Source organism: Mauremys reevesii, linkage group 19 (genome assembly GCF_016161935.1).
Source record: "Mauremys reevesii isolate NIE-2019 linkage group 19, ASM1616193v1, whole genome shotgun sequence".
Lineage (NCBI taxonomy): Eukaryota > Metazoa > Chordata > Testudines > Geoemydidae > Mauremys > Mauremys reevesii.
Genome location: NC_052641.1, coordinates 23,673,739 through 23,693,996, shown reverse-complemented (window position 1 = coordinate 23,693,996; position 20,258 = coordinate 23,673,739). Strand labels below are relative to the sequence as shown.

At 49.9% G+C, this 20,258-nt stretch overlaps 1 protein-coding gene across 4 annotated transcripts in view; it reads left to right on the top strand.

The window, feature by feature from the left end:
• NR5A1 (nuclear receptor subfamily 5 group A member 1) overlaps nucleotides 1-20,258 on the top strand; it is a 59,066-nt gene extending 38,808 nt beyond the window's left edge. For 3 of the 4 annotated variants that reach the window (XM_039506266.1, XM_039506265.1, XM_039506262.1), the window contains 3 exons: nucleotides 2,307-2,426; nucleotides 5,668-5,815; nucleotides 19,650-20,258. In XM_039506266.1, the coding sequence (XP_039362200.1) occupies nucleotides 2,307-2,426; nucleotides 5,668-5,815; nucleotides 19,650-19,897 (516 nt within the window). In that variant the 3' untranslated portion in view covers nucleotides 19,898-20,258. The remainder of the gene's footprint in view (nucleotides 1-2,306; nucleotides 2,427-5,667; nucleotides 5,816-19,649) is intronic. The other variant, XM_039506263.1, reaches the window with a different exon arrangement.

The following is a 20,258-nucleotide window of genomic DNA, read 5'->3' as shown; positions in this document are numbered from 1 at the left end:
GGGTTTTTAATTAATTGGCACTGATTGTGTTCCATGGAAACACTGTTCAGGAGAGGCAGGAGTACCACGAAGCCATGAGGACCAAGCTGGCTAAATGCTGCTTCTCTCCACATACACACTCAGAAAACAAGGTACAAATCTCGCATCTGACCTGTTTTAACCCACCAGAATGGGGTGACGCTGGTCAAATGTTCTGTTTGATAATTGCTTAACAGAAATTATTCCCAGCAAAAATTTGACCTGCTCTCACAGAGCACTTCAGCTTCTCAAGTGTCCAGCTAATCCAACTGTGCATAATGTAGTGAGGGCACTGAACAGCGCGTCCTGTGGGCAGAAGGCCTCTCGCCATGCTCTGCTGCACGAGCTGGAGTTGGGTTCGATTCAAGCGTGCAGCTAGCTGATGTATTTCTTTAAAGTGAGGCCGTGCCAAACTAACTCCTTATGGTAAGATGTTAATTGTCACTGTGGTGCCTACGGATCGCTGTGTCTCTTTCAGTGACAAGACCACTCTTGTTTCCCCAACTCTGCTGTAATGAACACCTGCTGTTTGCACTCTGGGGCAGCTTCTGATTCCTTGGTCCTTTGAGGAAGAAGTAATTCAGCTGCCTGAACCAGAATCACCCAACTTGAAATGGCCCGAAGCCCTGACCGCTGGACCAGCCTGCCTTTCTGTGCTGGTGACATGCTGTCTGACTTCTGATAACTGGCTTTCGCGTATCCTTCATATTGCTTTGCATTCCCTTCTTCCAGCTGGTAAACGTAAAATGCTTTCTGGTCCACCATAGATTCATAGATTCAAGGGCTGGAAGGGACCTCGAGAGGTCATCGAGTCCAGTCCCCTGCCCTCATGGCAGGACCAAATATTAGACATCCCGGATAGACATTTATCTAACCTACTCTTAAATATCTCCAGAGATGGAGATTCCACTACCTCCCTAGGCAATTTATTCCAGTGTTTAACCACCCTGACAGTTAGGAACTTTTTCCTAATGTCCAACCTAAACCTCCCTTGCTGCAGTTTAAGCCCATTGCTTCTTGTTCTATCATTAGAGGGGAAGGTGAACAAGTTTTCTCCCTCCTCCTGATGACACCCGTTTAGATACCTGAAAACTGCTCTCATGTCCCCTCTCAGTCTTCTCTTTTCCAAACTAAACAAACCCAATTCTCTCAGCCTCCTTCCTAGGTCATGTTCTCTAGACCTTTAATCATTCTTGTTGCTCTTCTCTGGACCCTCTCCAATTTCTCCACATCTTTCCTGAAATGCAGTGCCCAGAACTGGACACAATACTCCAGCTGAGGCCTGACCAGCACAGAGTAGAGTGGAAGAATGACTTCTCGTGTCTTGCTCACAACACACCTGTTAATGCATCCCAGAATCACGTTTGCTTTTTTTGCAACAGCATCACACTGTTGACACCAGTTTGTTTTCCAGCTTGGCCGTCCAGAACAGCCCACAAACACACATGCAGACCCATATCTCTCCAGCGCACTGGCTGTAGGATGTGGACCATGACCCAACTTAGCTGGAAAACTCAAAGTCATATATAAATATATGTGTGTAGTGGTGGGTGAGTCAGCATAGCTGGAGCCAAGGTGTGCATTTGTATCTATAGATGTACATTCACCTTGGCTCCAGCTATGCTGTTTCACCCAATGCTACTGCACTGGAGGGTGGGGGCGGGGGAATTCTCTGTTAATAGCATTGTGCATTTTGTATACAGTCCAATCAATACGGTATTTAAGGGAAATTGACCGACTGCTCTGCTTTGCTGGGGATCACTGCACGTGAGGAAAGCCCTGTTGGGAGCTGCCTCTGCTGCTGAACTGCCTTATTCTGCTCCAACGTGAGCTCCTTGTGCATCATTGCGGGAGCATGGTGAGATGTGGGAAGCTCACTGAGGCCCTCACCAAATCTGACATTGATTCATACGTGGGCTTTTGCAGCTGACAATGTGAATTCAGCCTGTCACCGATTGCAGGAGCCAGGAGAGCGTTTGATCACACTATTGTCACAATGCATTAATAGGCCATGGACCAGCATTGACAGGAAGGGCTTGAGAAATGAGCTGAGGGTGGGGATATGTCAGAGAGCAGAGGGAACTCTGCTGCCGGCTTCTCCTCAGAGACGCTGGACGGGGGTTGCGGGGTGGGGGGAGAGTTCATTCATTTCAAAAGCATCCAAGACCTCATCTGTTGACAACTTTGCATCCAAGTCCAACCTTCCTTCTGCACTGTGTGTTGCCAGGTCCCTAACCTGTGAGCAGATCTGAGAGGTTTTAATGGCTGTGTTTGCAACTGTGTTTCAGGTAGGTGATCAGATGAAACTGCTGCAGAACTGCTGGAGTGAGCTGCTGGTGTTTGACCATATCTACAGGCAGGTGCAGCACGCGAAGGAGCACAGCATGCTGCTTGTGACGGGCCAGGAGGTAATGTCCTCTCCTTTGATGGGAAAAGCTTTGCAATGTTTCAGCAGACTGTACCTTTCCACTGCAATTCCTGCATTGCTAAGTGGTGCAACAGCATGAAAGGGTTGGGACGGCATAGCTAATAGTGAGCCTGCATTATTGCTGCAGATGGATTGATGGACACAAAGAGTGAAACATCGGAGGGGAGCAGGCCTCGTGCCTCTGGCGATGCTTTGGGATACTAACCAGAGCCGGGTGATATGGGGACCAGTTCCCTCCCGATTTGTAACTCTGCTACTGCCCTTGTTCACGTCAGGATTTGCAAATCTGCCATATTTTTGCAAAGGAAAATCTCCCCCCCCCCCACCATTTATTCCCAAATGGGATTGATGAAAAGTCACTTTTCTTTGCCATTTTTGTTTTCACCCAATTGAGATCAGAAATTCCACTGCTTCCTCGCTGGGTCAGAACCAGTGTTTTGAATCCAAAAGGAAAGCACGTGAAAGGCACCATGTGCCTGCTGGTTAATCTGTTGCTATTAAATGTGTTTCATTGCCCTAGTTGTGGGTCTGGTAGCATCTCTCTAGGATCAGAGGCGGCAAGATGTAAAGAGAAACAGTAACAGAGCCCTGCATTGTTCTTAGGTGTGTTATGGTAGGACCTAGAGGCGCCACCCCAGATCTGGGCCCCACTGCACTGGGGACTGCACAAACACATAGACAGAGTCAGTCCCTGCCCCAGAGATGGCATTTTTATCCTGGTTTTACAGAGAGGCTGAGGGCCTTGCCCAGGGTCATGCAGGGTGGAGCTGGGAATTGACCCCAGCTCTCCTGATCCCCCTTCCTACAAGGCCAGGCTTCCTGAACGGGTGTGGAAATAAAAACCCAAACTCTGTCCTTGCAGGAGGAGAGTCATTCGCTGTCTGCTTCCCCGTGAGGATGCCGGTTTCCCAAACATCCCCCTTCCCCAGTCCAGTGTCCTTCCCTCTCTCCATCTCCGGGCTAGTCTACACTTACCAGCTGCAGCTATGCTATTCACGTAGCTGAACTCTTAGTGTAGATCTGCCCTCCCTCTCTGGGCACCGCCATGTAAATTACAATTCCCCAGCACCAAAACCCTCCACTAGCACAGGAGAAGATTCCCCCAAGCCTGTGTCTGATGTGTCTAGTGGCAGAGCCCCCTGTGTGGCCGGCCTGGCTGCTGCAGAAAGAATGTCTCTGGAAGCTCAGCGGGCCTGAGCCAGTCTTCATTGACTGGCTGGGATCACTTTCTTTGCAGCTGGTTGCTTTTTAAACTTCCTGGCCTTGATCACGTGGACTGGGCTGTGAAGGCAAATCCCCGTCAGACACCAGGGGTCAATATTCACTACTCCAGTGGTTACTGCCACACCCAGGTGCCCTGAAAAGTACCCTGAGTTTAGAGGCAGCCAGGGAGGTCACTTTTGGGTGAGCCTTGAGCCAATTCAGGGCCATTGACACCCCCTTTAAATGCTCCCCCCCCCCGCAATTTAACTCCCCTGGCCTATCAGCCCATGCAGCCACCCCCTCCAAATTTTAGTGAGTGGCATTGTGAAATGGTGCACTGGGTCACACTCAGGTTTGGCCTGGCCAAAAAGTAATCAGGCTGTGTCCCCCCTGGCTCTGCAGCCTGCGGGCCAACTGGTTTTGTATGGCAGCCACTGGCAACGCAGCGGTTTTGCAGGGCTGTAGTGTGAAGTCAGGCCAGCCTGGGCAGTTTGGGTTGCTTAGCTTTAGCTTAGCGGTGGGGCTTGTTTGAACTTCAGACTCCAGGATGGGAACCCATGGGAACCAAAATCCATCTCCAGAGTTTCAGACAATCTCAGCAGTCCCAGCTACGTGGAGCCCAAACTGGGAAGAAAAAATGGGTGACTTTTGTCTTACTTCTTTCCCTCTGGCGAAGGTCCTCCCGTCCCGCCTCCTGCGTGAACTAAGGCTGACCCAAGCAGATGCCTGGTGTTTTGTTTTTGCTGGGTTCCGGAATTGTTTTTGCACAAGGGGAGAAATAATGATCTGTAGATAGACCCAAGCCATCCCCAGAGCACAGGCGGCCGGCATGTACTGCCTTCCAGCCAGGGAAGAATTCTTGGGTTTGGAGCAAAATGTTTCTCATAAGAAAAATCAACAGTCATGTCTGTATTTACAGAAACTGGGTGTGAGAACAGACCAGCTCTGTTTGAATAGTAGATTTTGCAGGGAACATGGGAACAAAGTCTCCCCAGAATTGCAGCCTGATCTTCCAGCTATTCCCAGGACAGCATTGCTGTTGTGCAGTGAGGGCTTCCTCTTTAAATACAAATTAAAACAAATAATAGCACAGAAGATTGCTATTTTCTCTTGTTTGTCTCCAAGTTACCCCTGTTTATTCTCTAAAGAGAGATCCACCCTGGCCAGAGGACCTGTGCAGCACTGTTTGGGATGCCGTGGGGCTTAAGTAGTCTCTTGGGTTTATACTGGCTACCCAGGGATGAATTTCACCCTGACTCCACAGTTCTGCTGCCTCTGTCCTGTAATGTTTTAGCCACAGGCCAGAATTGGCTGCTGCTCCCTGGCCTCCTGGGAATCAGGGGCATCCATCGCTTGTGCCAGGGGAACTGGAACAACGTGTGTAATGGGGGTGCTGAGGGCCATTGACCCAAACTGTAAACCCTGGATATGATGAAAACCGCTTCAAGCCAGGGGGGGTGGCTAGTTCCAGTACCTATGGCCTGTGCATGCAGCCAAGCTGCCTGTAGCTATGGTTGGGCTAGCTGAAAACCCTGCCGAGTAGTTTGTTCCCTTCCCTCCACTGCCATTTCCTTGTGCGAATCCAGCCAGAGAGAGGGAATAATTCTAAATCCCATCCAGCCAGTCTTATGGCCGTGGGGGACACCATGAGACACCTGTCCTGCCAGTGTCACTTAGGGTGCAGTATTCACCCTTAGGGTGCAGAGGGCTAGTGCAAGACCTAGGCACCACTGAAGTTCTGTCTTGTGCCTCGGCATTATGCTGCGGGGTGAATCTCACCGGAGGAGTCTTTTCAAGTCCACCTCCAGACCCACTGCAGTGCTGGCTATTTGCCATCCCTAGGACAAGGAGCAGGAGGGGGGCAGCTCCTGCCGTCTCCAAAGGCAGGGCATAGCTAAGAGACACTGTGGGGTCTAGACCCCGCTCGGTGCCTCGCAGAGGGGTACGCACCGCTCCTCAGGCCCTTGCAGTGTGTGATGCTCCCGGCCGCTGAGCCTGCCTTCCTCCTTTGCTTTCAGGTGGAGATGGTGACAATCGCAGCTCAAGCAGGGTCCAGCCTGAATAACCTGGTCCTGAGGGCACAAGAACTGGTCCTACACTTGCATTCGCTCCAGGTGGATCGACAAGAGTTTGTGTGTTTGAAGTTCCTGATACTCTTCAGTCTCGGTAAGTGCCGCAGAAGGGGCTGAGTTCAGCAGGGTGCTGGGGGGAGACGCTGGAATGCAAAGCGCTCTCACGCACAAAGCCAGCAAAGGGACAGGCGGAGCGGCTGCTCTCTCGCGTCGCCCCGGTTGGTGGGAGCAAGGAGAGCGGTTATTAGTGACTGTTGTTATTTACTCGTGGTACAGTTGCACCGTAAGACCCCAGCCACGACCGAGGCCGCATTGTGCCAAGCACGCTGTGACGAGATAGTAACAGACATCCCCTGCCCCAAAGAGACAAGGAGGAGGGGGAGAAAGGGAGTATGGTTCTCCCCATTTCACAGGGGGAGCGAGGCACAGTGAGGCTGCGTGACTAGTATCATGTAGCTTGTATCCAGACAGAATGTGACTTGTTTTTAAGCTGACTGCACCTCCTCACGGTGTGTCCCGTGGAAGCCTTTCCTCCTCCAGGTAACCCCTCCAGAGATAAGGGGTTTACACCACAGCCGCATTGGTGCCTCCTTGTTGAAACTCCTCCCCGAACACCTCTCTGCTGTCTGGCGGACAGCGATCTCTCACTGTGGTGAGCAGGAGGCCAGGCTGCAAAGCACCAGGTGCAAAGTAACAGTTCTCTGCAGTGTGAAGGGGTGGCAGAGATTCAGGGGAGCTACAGAGAGATGTGCACAGGAGCAAAGCAGTCAGTGGGATATGGGATCCAATCTTCCCCTGGCAGAGGAGCTCAGCTTGGTGAAACACATCCTCCAGGGTATGGCTGCACAGCACTGGGAGCACGCGTCTCAGTGCAGGTAGACAGACATGGGCTAGCTCCCCTTGTTAAAAATCATAGCACAGTGGCACGGGCACCGGCAGACTACAAGCCCGCTGATCCCCTGGGTGCATACCTGGGTGGCCAGCCCAAGCCACTGCCTGTGCCACCTCGCCCACACGAGTGTTCGGCATGCTAGCTCGCGCAGTGCTAGCGCGCCTGTCACCCTGCGCTGGGAAGCACCCTCCCAACGGCTGTGGAGACGACGTGGTGGGCTAGAGGGTCCCTACGCTGCTCCCGCGTAGAGGAGTGCTCAGGCACCCTGCGCCAGGAGAAACACGCAGACAGGGCCCGCTGCTCCTGTCAGAGCGGCATAGCTAGAGATTGGAGCCTGGTTTCTAGAGACAGGAACCCCCTCTGCTCCTACTGACGTGTGTCCTGGGATTCAGAGCTGCTTTGGGGTGAGCTGCTCTCAGCAATTCCCTGGCTCCTGCTCGCTTCTGTGTGTTCAGTGCAAGGTGCTGTTCAGAAACGTTTAAGTCCTGCTGACTGGCTGAGACCAGCTCTCCCCTGTGTCACCACCACAAGGGCTAAGACCTGCCAGGGTCTCTGCTGGGAGTTCCTGGAACAGCAGGTGCTAGAGCCTTTTGCACAGAGGCACTTGGCCTGCGTGGCCTGCCAGAGCCAGGGCTGTGCTGCCGGTATAAAGTGTCACTCAGGGTGTTACCCGACCACCACTGTGGCAGGGCACGAGGCACTCAGAGGTGGATAAGTGTGAGGCAGCCGGAGGTGATGGGGATTGGGCACTGAAGACATGGAATGAATACATGAGCAAATGGGTGAAGCAGAGTTTGCCACAAGGGACGGGTGGTGCCATGCTGGAAGTCAAGAGAAGAGCCTTTATTTGAGGTGATCCTTAATGGCAGCCAGAGGTTTGCAGTGGATGGGCCTTCCCTGCAGTGCCATATGCCATGAGGGCTTCTGCTCATGGCTCCAGCTCTCTCTGCGCAAAGAGCCATGGCTCTCCTGATGGCACGGGCCCCTGACGGGAGGCATAGGACCAAAGGTTCCCTAGGGCAGTGCTTCTCCCTGCTCAGTATTGCAGGCGGCTCTGCAGCTGGTGGTTTTCTGGGGCAGTAAAGACCAGAGGGAGAAGCACAGCTGATAGGTCTCGGAGTGTCCCCCTGCCCCGAAGGTTTGCTAGATGTCTAAGAACCTGCCGGGCACAGCCTGGCTGTGGGCACGTCCCCTCTGCGTTCTCTGAGTCGCCGAGCCCAATTCAAAGCCTCTCTGATGGGGTGGAAACTAAAGGGAAGCTTTCACCAGACCTGGTCAGAGCCGCACACCAAAATCGCTGTAACCTGCCATTATCTGTAAGTCTGTGGGAGGGGAGAGGTGATTACAGTGTAGAGTCTAAAGGCAGCACCAGAGACAAACATGCTGAAAATAAACCTGCTGAGCTGGCAACAGCCAACGCGCTAAAAGTGAATTAGGCAAAAACCTTTGTAAAATAGCTCATAATTTTATCAAGAACAAGGAGGAACACAAATCAAATGGCGTCTCCTCACCTTTGCCCCCAGTCTCTCTCGGGGGATGCAGCACCTCTGCCTGAGGCCCCGGGGCTGCTTGCAGCATCACGAGTTCCCAGAGACTCATCCCACTTTGGTTTTTCCCAGGGGCTAGTGCTGTAGCAGGGCATCACTCCCCGGGGGAGGAGTGGCCACGCACAGCCTGGGCTGAACAGCAGCTGGTTAGATAGCTGCAGCAGCAAGAAATTCCACAGGCTCGGGGGCTGGAATGTGAGCGTCTTAGGGATCCGGGACAGTCTCTGGCCAGTGCTCTGCCCCTCTCAGCACCTGGCATCCCTCCTCATTATGTTGGGTATTTATTTGTGTTGCGGTAGTGTCTAGACACCACAGCCAGGGCTCAGGGCTCTATCATGCAAGGAACTGTATACAGGCATGTACTACAAAGATGGCCCTTGCAGTATAAAAGGAAAGACAGCAGGTGGATGCAGCATAGAGTGAAAGCAAGCACCCGGTGACAATCCGCTGGGTATGCGCTGTGTGACAAGCAGCAGTCCCCATGCACCAGCTGCTGAACTATTGCAGGCAGCGCAGCAGAGGTGAACTCTAAGGGAGAAAATTGAGTGAGGACAATGAGAGGCGGCTTTGCAGACTGAAGTTATTCACAGCTCTCCCTCCCGGTCGGGGACCTCATCCTGCAAACACTTAGGCACGAGAGTAACTTTACTCGTGGACGCGATCCCATAGATTTCCGTAGGGCTATTCACAGGAGTAAAGAATATTCACAAGCAGAAATGTTTGCAAGATTGGGTCCATGTACAGCAAAGCTGCTGAGTGAATTACACTGGGCCATGCCACAGCTACAGTTAGTTATTTTTAATGTGGCACCTGGTACAAATACATTGCATGAGGTGAGCCCTCCAGAGAGCACTGGGGTGAAAAGGGGGTGCATTAGACAATCTGATTTCAATAGTGCCTGTCGAGGCTCAGAGCCCCATCATGGGAGGTGCTGTACAGACACGTAACAGAAAGCTTAGCAGTCTAGATGACCAGATAATATACTGACATCCCTCCACTTCCCTGGGCTTGCAGCTCAACAGAGAATTTTTTAAAGCAAGAATATTTTTATTTTCATGAGATCATTTCCCAGAACGTCCTTTTCTCCCCCTGAGCCCCAGAAAACAGTGGTCCTGGCGAGAGGCAAGTGGTGGGTGAGATCCCACCTTGGTCAGCATGCAGGGGCCAGTGCAGGCTAGTTCCCAATCCAGCATAAAATGGGGCCTGTTTTGGGCAGTGAAAAACCGTCTGATAGGGCCTTTCCAAAACAGCCGTGTTGACAGAGCCTCGCGCAGGGACTGGCCCTATCTAGCTGCATTTGCGTCAGAGGAATGCAGGGCAGGGAAGCGCAGATTTCTCATGATAGAGCCACCGTCTCGGAGTCTGTGGTCAGAGTAACTCAGGCTGATTCACATATTTCCGTCTCACCTAGACACAATATCCGCAGCAGGCACTGGCGGGGAGAGCTGGCCCTCCTGCCTGGCCCGGCACGTTTCTGGGGGCCTTGCCACAGCCTTTGCCAGCCCCTTTTGCTTGCACATTGGCCTCCCCTCCCCTCTCGAAAGCCCCACCCCTTGCCGCAGTTACCATAGCAACACGCCGCTACAGGAACGGAGCCTGCTGCAGGTGCAGGCGTCTAATGCTCGCCTGGCTATCGTCCCGTCAGGCCGAGCACCTCGCCTGGCTATCGTCCCATCAGGCCGAGCACCCGTCAGGCCGAGCACCTCGCCTGGCTATCGTCCCGTCAGGCCGAGCACCCGTCAGGCCGAGCACCTCGCCTGGCTATCGTCCCGTCAGGCCGAGCACCCGTCAGGCCGAGCACCTCGCCTGGCTATCGTCCCATCAGGCCGAGCACCCGTCAGGCCGAGCACCTCGCCTGGCTATCGTCCCATCAGGCCGAGCACCCGTCAGGCCGAGCACCTCGCCTGGCTATCGTCCCGTCAGGCCGAGCACCCGTCAGGCCGAGCACCTCGCCTGGCTATCGTCCCGTCGCCGCCAGGCCGAGCGCCCGCCTGAGCTGCCTCGTCCCCCTGGCACGCGCACGGCAGGGGCCAGCGACGTTTCTCTCTCACGCGCCTTTCGGAAGTGGAGTTGGGGGTGGGTGAGCGGTTCTGGGGACTGACAGCCTCTGTTTAGCCACCGAACAGGTACAGCCTAGACATCCGCTGGGCAAGCATCCTCCCAGTGCGCCTGGAGGCCCTGCCTGGGTGAAGTGCCATGGGCACTGCCAAGCTTCTGCGTAGCTCTGTCAGAGCCAGTGTCATCCCTGTGGGTTTGAGTTAGCTCATCAGCACCTTTCCCTCCTCCCCGGCCTTCCCCCCACGCCATCCATTCCTCAGCTCCGAGTAACCTTCCACTCTCCCCCGGCCTGCGGGAAGGCCGATACGGATCCTTACCCCCGGGTTATGGACGGGGGAAGTGACTTGCTCAGACTCACAGCTGGCTGCAGAGCTCGCAGAGCTCACCTCAGCCCAGTACCTCACGTTCCCTCTCGCCCTAGAAACACGGGTCTCGTTGTTGTTCATTGTACAGCCCCCAAAGGTGTGCCAGGGCGTGAGGGGGAGGCGGTCAGTCTGAGGCACCTTCAAAGGATCCTGTTTTTCAGAGGGCAAGTGCTCAGCACTTCCTGAGAATCAGGCCCATTTAAGGTGCCTCAGATTGTCAGCCCAAGATTGCTCACTTTGGCAAACTGAGCCAGTCTCTCCTGCCACTTCCCTGTGAGGCGTCACGGTGGGGGGGAGAATAACAAGCTGTGTGGTGGTGTAAAGTTGTGTGCCTTATATTACAAAGGCAATGGGCTCAAATGCTGTGAGGTTATTGCTCTTAGAAATGGGTCCCACCTTTGATTCCCTCGTTGTCAACTGGATCACTAATTTCTCGGCACTTTGTGAGCTTTAATGAGCACAAATATTCTCCTTTGAATGAAAATATTTACATGCTTGTTGCTCCGGGAACAAATCAAGAGGTAGATACAGTCCAAGGGGTATATTCTGTGCACATTTAATGCATAGAACCAGCATTGCCAACTCTCCTGTTTTTATCACAAGTCTCACAATAGCTGGGATTTTCTTAAAACTCCAGCTCAGGGAGTCAAGTGATTGATTATGTGAGCATCAGAGTTGTGAGCCCTCAGAGTTGTGGAGAGGAGCTTGAAATCCATGACCTGTGTGCACCTTAAAAGCTCTAAAGCCAGAAAGTAAATAAGAAGAACCCCACATTTATTATTTTTTTACATAATCATGATTTTGAAGCTAATCTCCTGACTTTGGGGGGGGTCCAGTCGTGATTTTTGCACACTTAGGATTGGCAATATTGGAACGTCTCATGGCAGAAGATGTGCATTGTACACCTTTAATTATCATGACACCGTTGCATGGTGCGTTGGTCTATTGTGGAGTTAGGCTCCCACCGCCAATGCTGTTTCCTAACTGTCTCTCAGGCCCTTTTGGAAATCACAGCCAGAGCCATGTTTTGCTGTTGACGAAGAGTACGTGGTTATGCTCCTGGCACATTCAGGGCTTAATACCATAAGAATTTCTCCAGCTGTGAATTTAACACTAGCAAATTCCCATGTCTGCAAAATATCCAGTGTGCAGCTTTATGGCACACAATGACTGAGGTCTGATCCAGTTAGGGACTCTACCTGTGCTTATTTAAAAGATCTATTCACTTTTCCCATCAGCTAATTCTGCTCTGAGAGAGAAGTGTTAGAGTATGATCCACAGTATTTCACAAAACCACGTTTCATCTGCATTCAGAGACCATAGGCTTAATTTTGCCTGTGCAATGCCACAGGTGGGGAGTTGGCATGGATGTAGCTGATGGCAAAATTTGCTCTAATAGCTTCGGCAGAAGAAAAGCAACTTTAGAGATCAGTGAGCATAGTAAACGGTTACATTAGCATGATATAAGTAGGGCTAATTTGTACCACTCCTAAATTCTGGCCTGGTACGTGGGGGTTTATGAACCCTAATAGCAATTAGGTATTAGATAGGATTATTTTTTAACAGATGTGCTCTAGGATATATCTCGATTAACTGGGCTGCTCAGCAGGCCACCCCTATTCAAACCTGGCTGATTTATACTGATTTCTGTATCTCCCATCTTTGTGTGACTGGGCTCTGCTTGGAAATGCTGGTGATCAGACACATATTCAGTCCCTGATCCTGCAGTGGGCTCCAGGAATGAGGTGGTTTCCCTGCCTTCAGAGTGGCTGTGTGTGATCGAGGCTTAGCCCAAAGTTGATGAGAAGGAGCCGCTCCCGGCACCCGAAAGCACGTCTATAACCTTCTATGTCAGTTGTTTCCTTTTGAAAAAGCTGTTTTAAAGTACAAGAAAATTAAATATGATAATCTGCTGTTTAAACAGTGATAAGGCTGTGACACAAACAGAGCCCAGATTGGACAATAAAAGGGCTGGTGGCTTGAGATGGCAGAGCCGATCTAAGGAGGGATGGGAGTTTGGGGGAGACCCTAGCCCCTTTCCCCTCCCTCAGTGGGAGCAGATGTAGTGGTGGAGTATCCCGGGGTCCTGCTCTCCACACTGGCTGTGCCCATAATAGAAATCCTATAGTAGCATCCTCAGACATTGTAGGAGGGTAACAGTCCCTTGCAGGGCTGGAGGCCATTACTAGAGACTGCTGCAGTGTTTTATTAGGGTGAGGCGCTTTGCCAGCCCAAGCCAGTGTCAACAAACCAATCCATGTCAGGCTCCTCCGAGGAAACATTCCCATACTGGTGCCACTGCTCCTCGTTTGGGACATGGGAGGCACTGGAACAGCAGCCTCAGCTTGGCTGATTCCTTTCCTGCCTGGGCAGTTCTGTTGAGCTCCCATTGCCTTTCCTGTGGCTGAAACGTCAGTAGTGGCTCTGAAGGTGACAAGCCCCAGCTTCAGGGTGGCTGCGGTTTAAAATCCTGTCTCCGATGCATGCTTAGAGCAAACAGGAACGATGCCTTCCCAGAAGGGATGGGAACATACCTGTATTGCTGTGCATGGTGCTAAGTATATTACATTCTTCTTCTTCTTTCTTTCTCTGGGGCTTTCTAGGAAGGATGTGCAACAACATGCTGTCTTTTCCTGCGTCTCATTTTGCCCCAAATCCAACTTTTTCTTTCCAAAATGCAAAGCTCACTTGGAGCAATAAGAACATAAAAATGGCCAGACTGGGTCAGACCAATGGTCCATCCAGCCCAGTAGCCTGTCTCTGACAGTGGCCAGTTCCAGGTGCCCCAGAGGGAATGAACAAAACAGGGCAATTATTAAGTGACCCAGCTCTTGTTGTCCAGTCTTAGCTTCTGGCAGTCAGAGGTCTAGGAACACCAGAGCCTGGGGATGGGTTCCTGACCATCCTGGCTAATAGCCATAGATGGATCTATCCTCCAGGAACTTATCTAATTTTTTTTGAACCTATAGTTTTGCCCTTCACAACATCCCTGGCAACAAGTTCCACAGGTTCACTGTACATTGTGTGAAGAAGTGTTTCCTTTGTCTTTTTTTGTCTTTCTGCTGCCTATTCATGTCATTGGGTGACCCCTAGTTCTTGTGTTATGGGAAGGGGTAAACAACACTTCCCTATTCACTTTCTCCACACCAGTCATGAGTTTATAGCCTTCTATCATATTCCCCTTAGTCGTCTCTTTTCTGAAGTGAACAGTCCCACTCTTTTTAATCTCTTCTCATACGGACGCTGTTCCATACCCTTAATAATTTTTGTTGTCCTTCTCTGCACCTTTTCCAATTCTAATATATCTCTTTTGAGATGGGGTGGTCAGAACTGCCCGCAGTATTCAAGGTGTGGGCGTACTGTGGATTTATACAGTGGCATTATGATATTTTCTTGTTTATTATCTGTCCCTTTCCTAATGATTCCCAGCATTCTGTTCGCTTTTTTGACTGCCGCTGCACATTGAGCCGATGTTTTCAGAGAACTGTGCACGATGACTCCAAGATCTCTTTCTTGAGTGGTAACAGCTAATTTAGACCCCATCATTTTGTGTGTATAATTTGCCCTTCGCAGGCTCAGCTGTAGCGAACAGGATTGCATATTACGTGTAGGATGTAATTGCCTTTAACAAGAGAATTTCCACATTTACCACTCTGCCACAGCACAATCAAAGCCAACGCCACAGACACAAGAGGCTGCCATTTGAGTTCTAAATAGATTTCTCTCCTGAGCAGGTAAAGAGGTTTAATTAAAATTAGGGCTTCTCAAAATAGCAATATTTATGAGGACAGCACAGGTTAGCTTTGTTCTACAGAAGGGCTTAATAGAGCCTTAATGGATTGACCTATCATTCGATTTCATGACTTATATTCATGAAGCAGCTCCTCTTGGGGAGGGGAGTAAGAGAGGCTTTTATAGCCCACATTCCCTTAAGCGTTTGCAATTTATCAGCAGCTTCTCCCAAACAAAAGGAGCTGTGAATAGGAAGAACACTTGAGGGCATAGAAATAATCCCAGGCATATCTGTATGTGTGATGGGCTGCTTTGTCACAGGACAGAGTCTTTGCAACTGCTGCAGTGTCTCTAAATGAAGTGAGTCAATGTTATTTGGACAACATTCTTTATTCATTGCAGGAATGAAAAGATTATTCAAATATTCAATTAACCAGTGAATAGGGTCTTTCTGAGAACCAGGTGAGTTCATCAAGTAGAACTAGCTATTGTTGAGCCAACTCAGGGTATAGATTTGACATTTATCAATATAACTTCTTTTTTTTTAAATGACACTCACAATAACCTTATGCAGATAAAGAGATTTCATAACAACATGCTCTAATATAACAGAGACAGGCGCGTTAAGAACAAATGTGCCACAGGAGGGAAAAGGAAATTCTGATCTGATAAAGTGTGTGTTATACAGAATCTCAGATACTTTGTGACTATATGACACAGTACAAAGCAACAGTGAGATGGGAAGGACCCATTAGATCATTGCCTTGTCCAGCCCTCTGCCAGTTCAGGATTGTTCCCTATGGCATATTCTTATGGGCTTTATTCATCTGACTTGAGCAGTGGGGCTTCCGCCACTTCCCTTGTAAGACTGCTCCACAGCTGGATAGGCCTCCATGATAGATAGTTACCGAAAAAGCTTGCAACTCCTTTCAGTTTAGGCCCCAGTTCAACAAAGCACTTAAACACCTGCTTACCTTGAAGCCTAATGGCACTTAAGCACATGCTTGGCGGCATTGATGAACTGGGGCCAAATTTCAGTTATATGCTGATTCCGATTTCCCTTTCCAGACCATGTAGAGGTATTTATTAAAATTAAAACATTCTGGAAGGGCAGTGGGCACTGTAGCCATTGCGAGGCAGAGCCGATTGTGTCACTGTGCTTTGCTAGGGCCCTTCAGCCAGTTTTCATTCCATGCAACTGCTCACATCAAAACCAGCTGAAAACATCTGTGCAGTAATAATGTGTGAGACTCTGTATCGAGTGCTTGCTACAGTCCAGCTACATTGTATCTGCTGCATTCCTTTCCATCATGGAGGGGCCAGTCCTGTAGACCCTCACTCAAATAGACATTTACACAAGTAGTACCATTGGTTTGCTAAGCCTGATTCTCCATCAGTTCCAGCGATGGTATCCAATGACTGAGTTCATTCGCCAAAAGCCTTGGGGTGCTTATCCTACTGGCCTGCTGATCTGTATATATTTAACTTTTCCAAGTACTCTATGACCTGCCTCTTATCAACCCGTCTCCATTGTCTATTCCAGACTTTGTTTTATTTTGCTTGTTGGAGACAGATTCCAGGAAGAAGTTCAGTAGCTCATCCATCTCAGAACCACATACTTGTTGATTGTGTTTCTCTCCCCACATACCAAGAGACTTCCTTTGCCATCACTGCTTCTCATCTGAATAATATATTTTTAAAAGTCTTTAATCCATTCGGGTAGAACATTAACTCATTCTACTTTTCTGCGGCTCTAAAGCCAAATTCAGTCTTGGTGTAAAAAACTACTGCAGTCAACAGAATTTTCATAGAATATCAGGGTTGGAAGGGACCTCAGGAGATCATCTAGTCCAACCCCCTGCTGGAATTTGTACCCTAATCTTTTCCCAGTAAATCACTGTGTATTCTTGCTCAGTCCTTTCCCTGGGCAATTTCCATTACAGATTCCTTTGTATTACAGACGTTTGAGGCAGTCTCTCGTGAAGGCATTTCCAGGGAACTGCTGAGTCTTATTAGACTAAGATCTAATAGTGTCTGCAATGGGTAGAAGGAAACCTCTGGGCCTGAACAATCCAAACTGCCATGCTTCAAATCTGTACCCAATTCTGACTCTTCACAATATTCAGCTTCGAGAAGTTTGAGCTGCCGTCTCTCATCTGAACTTGACCCTAAAGGGGCTGGTTGCGGAGCCCCCTCTCATGCACACAGACGTAAAAGATTTGCTATCAGACATCATGGTAATTGTTGCTGCAGCTCCGCCAAGTACAGGCAATCCTGTTAACTCCATTAGCCCAAATGTTTTCAGTGAGGATGTCTATAGCAGGCTCTCATGTAAGTGGCCTCTAAGGTATGATCATTGTGTACTTCTGTAATGGCCTAATAACATGGAGTATGTATAGTGCCATTTTACCAAAGCCTTTGTTAAATCCACACATCACCCAGATTTCAACGTGTTAGATTTTAAAAATGAAATTAAGTAGCCGAACAAAAATGGAAAACTCAAGTCTTTTGTATTTTCAAGTGCCAGACTAGCATCCTGCTACCCACTGGGAAGAGTTGTAGTAAAACCCCTTAAAGGCAGACCTGGACTGGCCAGAAAGACTAAGGCCATGTCTACACTACCACTTGTGTTGGCAAAACTTATGTCGCTCAGGGGGTGTGGGAAAAAAAAGTGGTGGTGTGGCCAGCGCTGTCAGTGAGAGAGCTTCTCCCGCCAGCATAGCTACCGCTGCTCGTGGAGGTGGTTTTATGACGTTGACGGGAGAGCTCTCTCCCATCGGCATAGAGCGGCTACACGAGCAATCTTACAGCAGTGCAGCTGCATCGGTACAGCCGTGCCATTGTAAGCTCGCATGTGCAGACATGCCCTTGGTGTAAGAGCGAGCGAACAAGAGAAATGAACTGCAAATATAGATTAGCTCAATGAAGCCAAACCCTCCCTTGGGATCTGACTAGAACACAATTAAGTGCTGACATTTGGATAACTCACTCTGATTTTTGTCAAATTGCCACTTAATATTGATTGGTGGCCAGGCTCTGGGTCTAGCTCACCTGAAAGGTGGTACCTCCATCAGAACACATCCCACTGGAGCACTGGGCTCAGCATAGTCCTGGAGGGAGAGGTGCCTCCTAGCAGTGAGCAGGATTGACCCTGCTTGGCTTATGAGGTGACAGTCCAAGATAGCATAGCTGCAGATCATGGAAGTGAGATGGGTCTCTGTGGCTGCTGGGAAATACCTGACTGAAGAGTGGCTTGATATGGAAAATAAGATTACCGTCAGGCATGAGCCCCATTAGGGCTTTCTTTGCAGAGGGACAGACTAAAGCCAGGGAGTGTGTTTGTGTTTTCTTCGCTCACAAACAGAAGAAAATGCTTTTAAGTGATTTTTTTATCATGATCTTTTATCAGGGCAGCATCCTGGTCTGATTGATTTAAACCCCACAGCAAGGTTTGTAGATTATAAGGATAAACTGTGGATGCTCATGTGGCTCAATGTGCTAGGAGCTGTGTCTCTCAGTAGCTAGGTGGTGGCTCCGCACCAGAGAGCTTTCTGCCTTGCATTTCAGTAAGGCCAGTTCCAGGCAACAACAGTGTTACCGGAGAATTGTTTAGACACTTGCGAGGCATAAAGGCTCAGGGTTACTATGTTTGCTGAGCTCTGTTGCCACATTGAAAACCCCAGGTTTATCAGGGAATTAAGCCAGCCTTTTCATAGCCATTCAGAAATGGATGAGCTCTAAGGCCAAAGGCCTATAAGATTTTCTTTGACTGTCTGAGATGGAAGTGGCCACAGCAGCCATTAAAAATTCATCAGCTCTAGAATCTGCAGACTTCCTGAACTGGCAGCTGTTTAGCTGCCTGGATTCTGGCTGTATCCTGATGGCTCTGCAGTATTCTCCATGGTGCTGCTAATATGCATGAGGGATGAAAAGGTCCATAAGGTCCTCTAGTTCATCTGTCTTCTGCTCCTCTTTTTTATAACAAGGGGCAGATTTCCTGAGCAGGTTTTCCCCACCCCTTATATGGTATAAGAACAATTCCATTTTCTAGATCTGCAACTTCTCTCTCTCCCACCCCCTTCCATGGATCTCAGACCCCTCCCCACACACACACTGACCCCCCCGTTAAGCTGAATGTTTTCACCTCCAGTTGCTCTTCTTCCCAGTGCTTTGTACTCGGCTGGATAGTCCTGCTATGACTTGCCCATTTTCATGGTTTGGTGCCCTCATCCCCTTGCTGCAGATGCTCATTTCTCTCGGGGGCTGATTGATTAAGTGAACACCAAAACCCACCCCAAGGCTGGTCCTATGTGGCCTTGCTAGTTCCCTCCCTCCAGCCCAAAGCGCTTCCCTCGCACAAACAGCCTCTTTCCTCAAGATCCAAGCCGGTTCCTAATGCACTCTCACGAGTCAAGCAGAACAGGTGAAAAAGCAGAACAAGTTTTTTTCACACTTTTTCTTAGAGAAAACTCTTTGATGAACATTTGCTGCCCAGCATTCTTCCCAAGTGTGTGGCCAACATGCTTCACCACCTTAGTAGGGCCTGTGGGATTGTCCACAAGAAATGTTCCCCAAAACTCCTTCTCCCCACACTCACCCCCACCCCCTGGTACCGTCAGGATTTGATGGGAACTTGGCAATGGAGCAGGGCTTCATTTCCCACTTGCTGGGAGATCAGTGTTTGGAATTCTCTGTCTCAAAAGTGCTAGTAGATTCAATCAGCTTCAAGGATTGTTTGGCCAGCAATGGCCTCTCAGTAGAGTACTCACACACGTAAGAACTGGCTCGCATGCTCAGCATTAAATTCGTTGCTGAATGGGGCGGGGATTGTCGAGATTTCCGTCCTCCCTGTGGCATACTAGATGGATTTAATCTTTCTTTAGCGCACCCAGCAGGGATCAGAGGAGGGTGTGTCTCACAGTCAGTGCCCTACTATTGCAGTGGTGGTGATACAGGTGGAAGCAGAAGGGTGTAAGTGTGGCTGTTCTTTAGTCTTTCCTGTCTCCTCCCAGGATCCCGTTGCCTCTTAATGCTATGCTTTTCCATACACAAAGAGCAGCCACCTTCTTCTAGACTTAATCGCTTTTACTGGTGAGTCAGAAAAACAACAATAGGAAAGTCCCTGCAGAAGAGCACAAGGTGTGGGCATCTCCACTGTAATGCATGCAGCCACCCTGGGAATGGAAGACCTGCTGTCTGGAGCAGCAGTGCAGAGTTCTTAGAGACCAATGTCTAGGTGCATTGTGGGTCCATAATGTGTGCTGATGGAAGTGTGACACAGGGCTGCGCTTTGTGCCATTTCACGAGACGCTGCCTTTTGTTTTCCTGTTGCAGATGTGAAATATTTGGAAAACCACAGCCTGGTGAAGGATGCTCAGGAGAAAGCCAACACAGCTCTGCTGGAGTACACCATCTGCCACTACCCTCACTCCGCGGACAAGTTTCGTCAGCTCCTGCTGCGGCTGGCTGAGATCCGCTCCCTCAGCATGCAGGCCGAGGAGTACCTCTACCACAAGCACCTGAGCGGGGAGGTGCCTTGCAACAACCTGCTCATTGAAATGCTGCACGCCAAGCGGACTTGAGTGTGGCTCGTCCCGACAAGAGACTCGTAACAGAGCTTCTCAGAGACGTTCCCTGCTGGGAGCGTGCAGGAGAGGCAGAAGGAAGCTGGGGGGGCTGGCCTAGCAGCACTGCTGTCCATCGCCGCCTCGCCCGGTGATTATATTTAACCAGTACTATTGGAAGGTTTCAGATGATTTATTTTAATATACAGTAACTATGGTTTAACAGCGCTAAGACGCATATGTTCCATTCTGGGTGGACTGCCCTTCCGGGAGCATAGCCTGGCCTACACTTGGCTTTCCCTTTCTACATAGCATCTATTTGGCTTAACACAAATTCCGGGGTGTGGAGGATTAAACCTTAGAAATGGCTTTTCTCTTA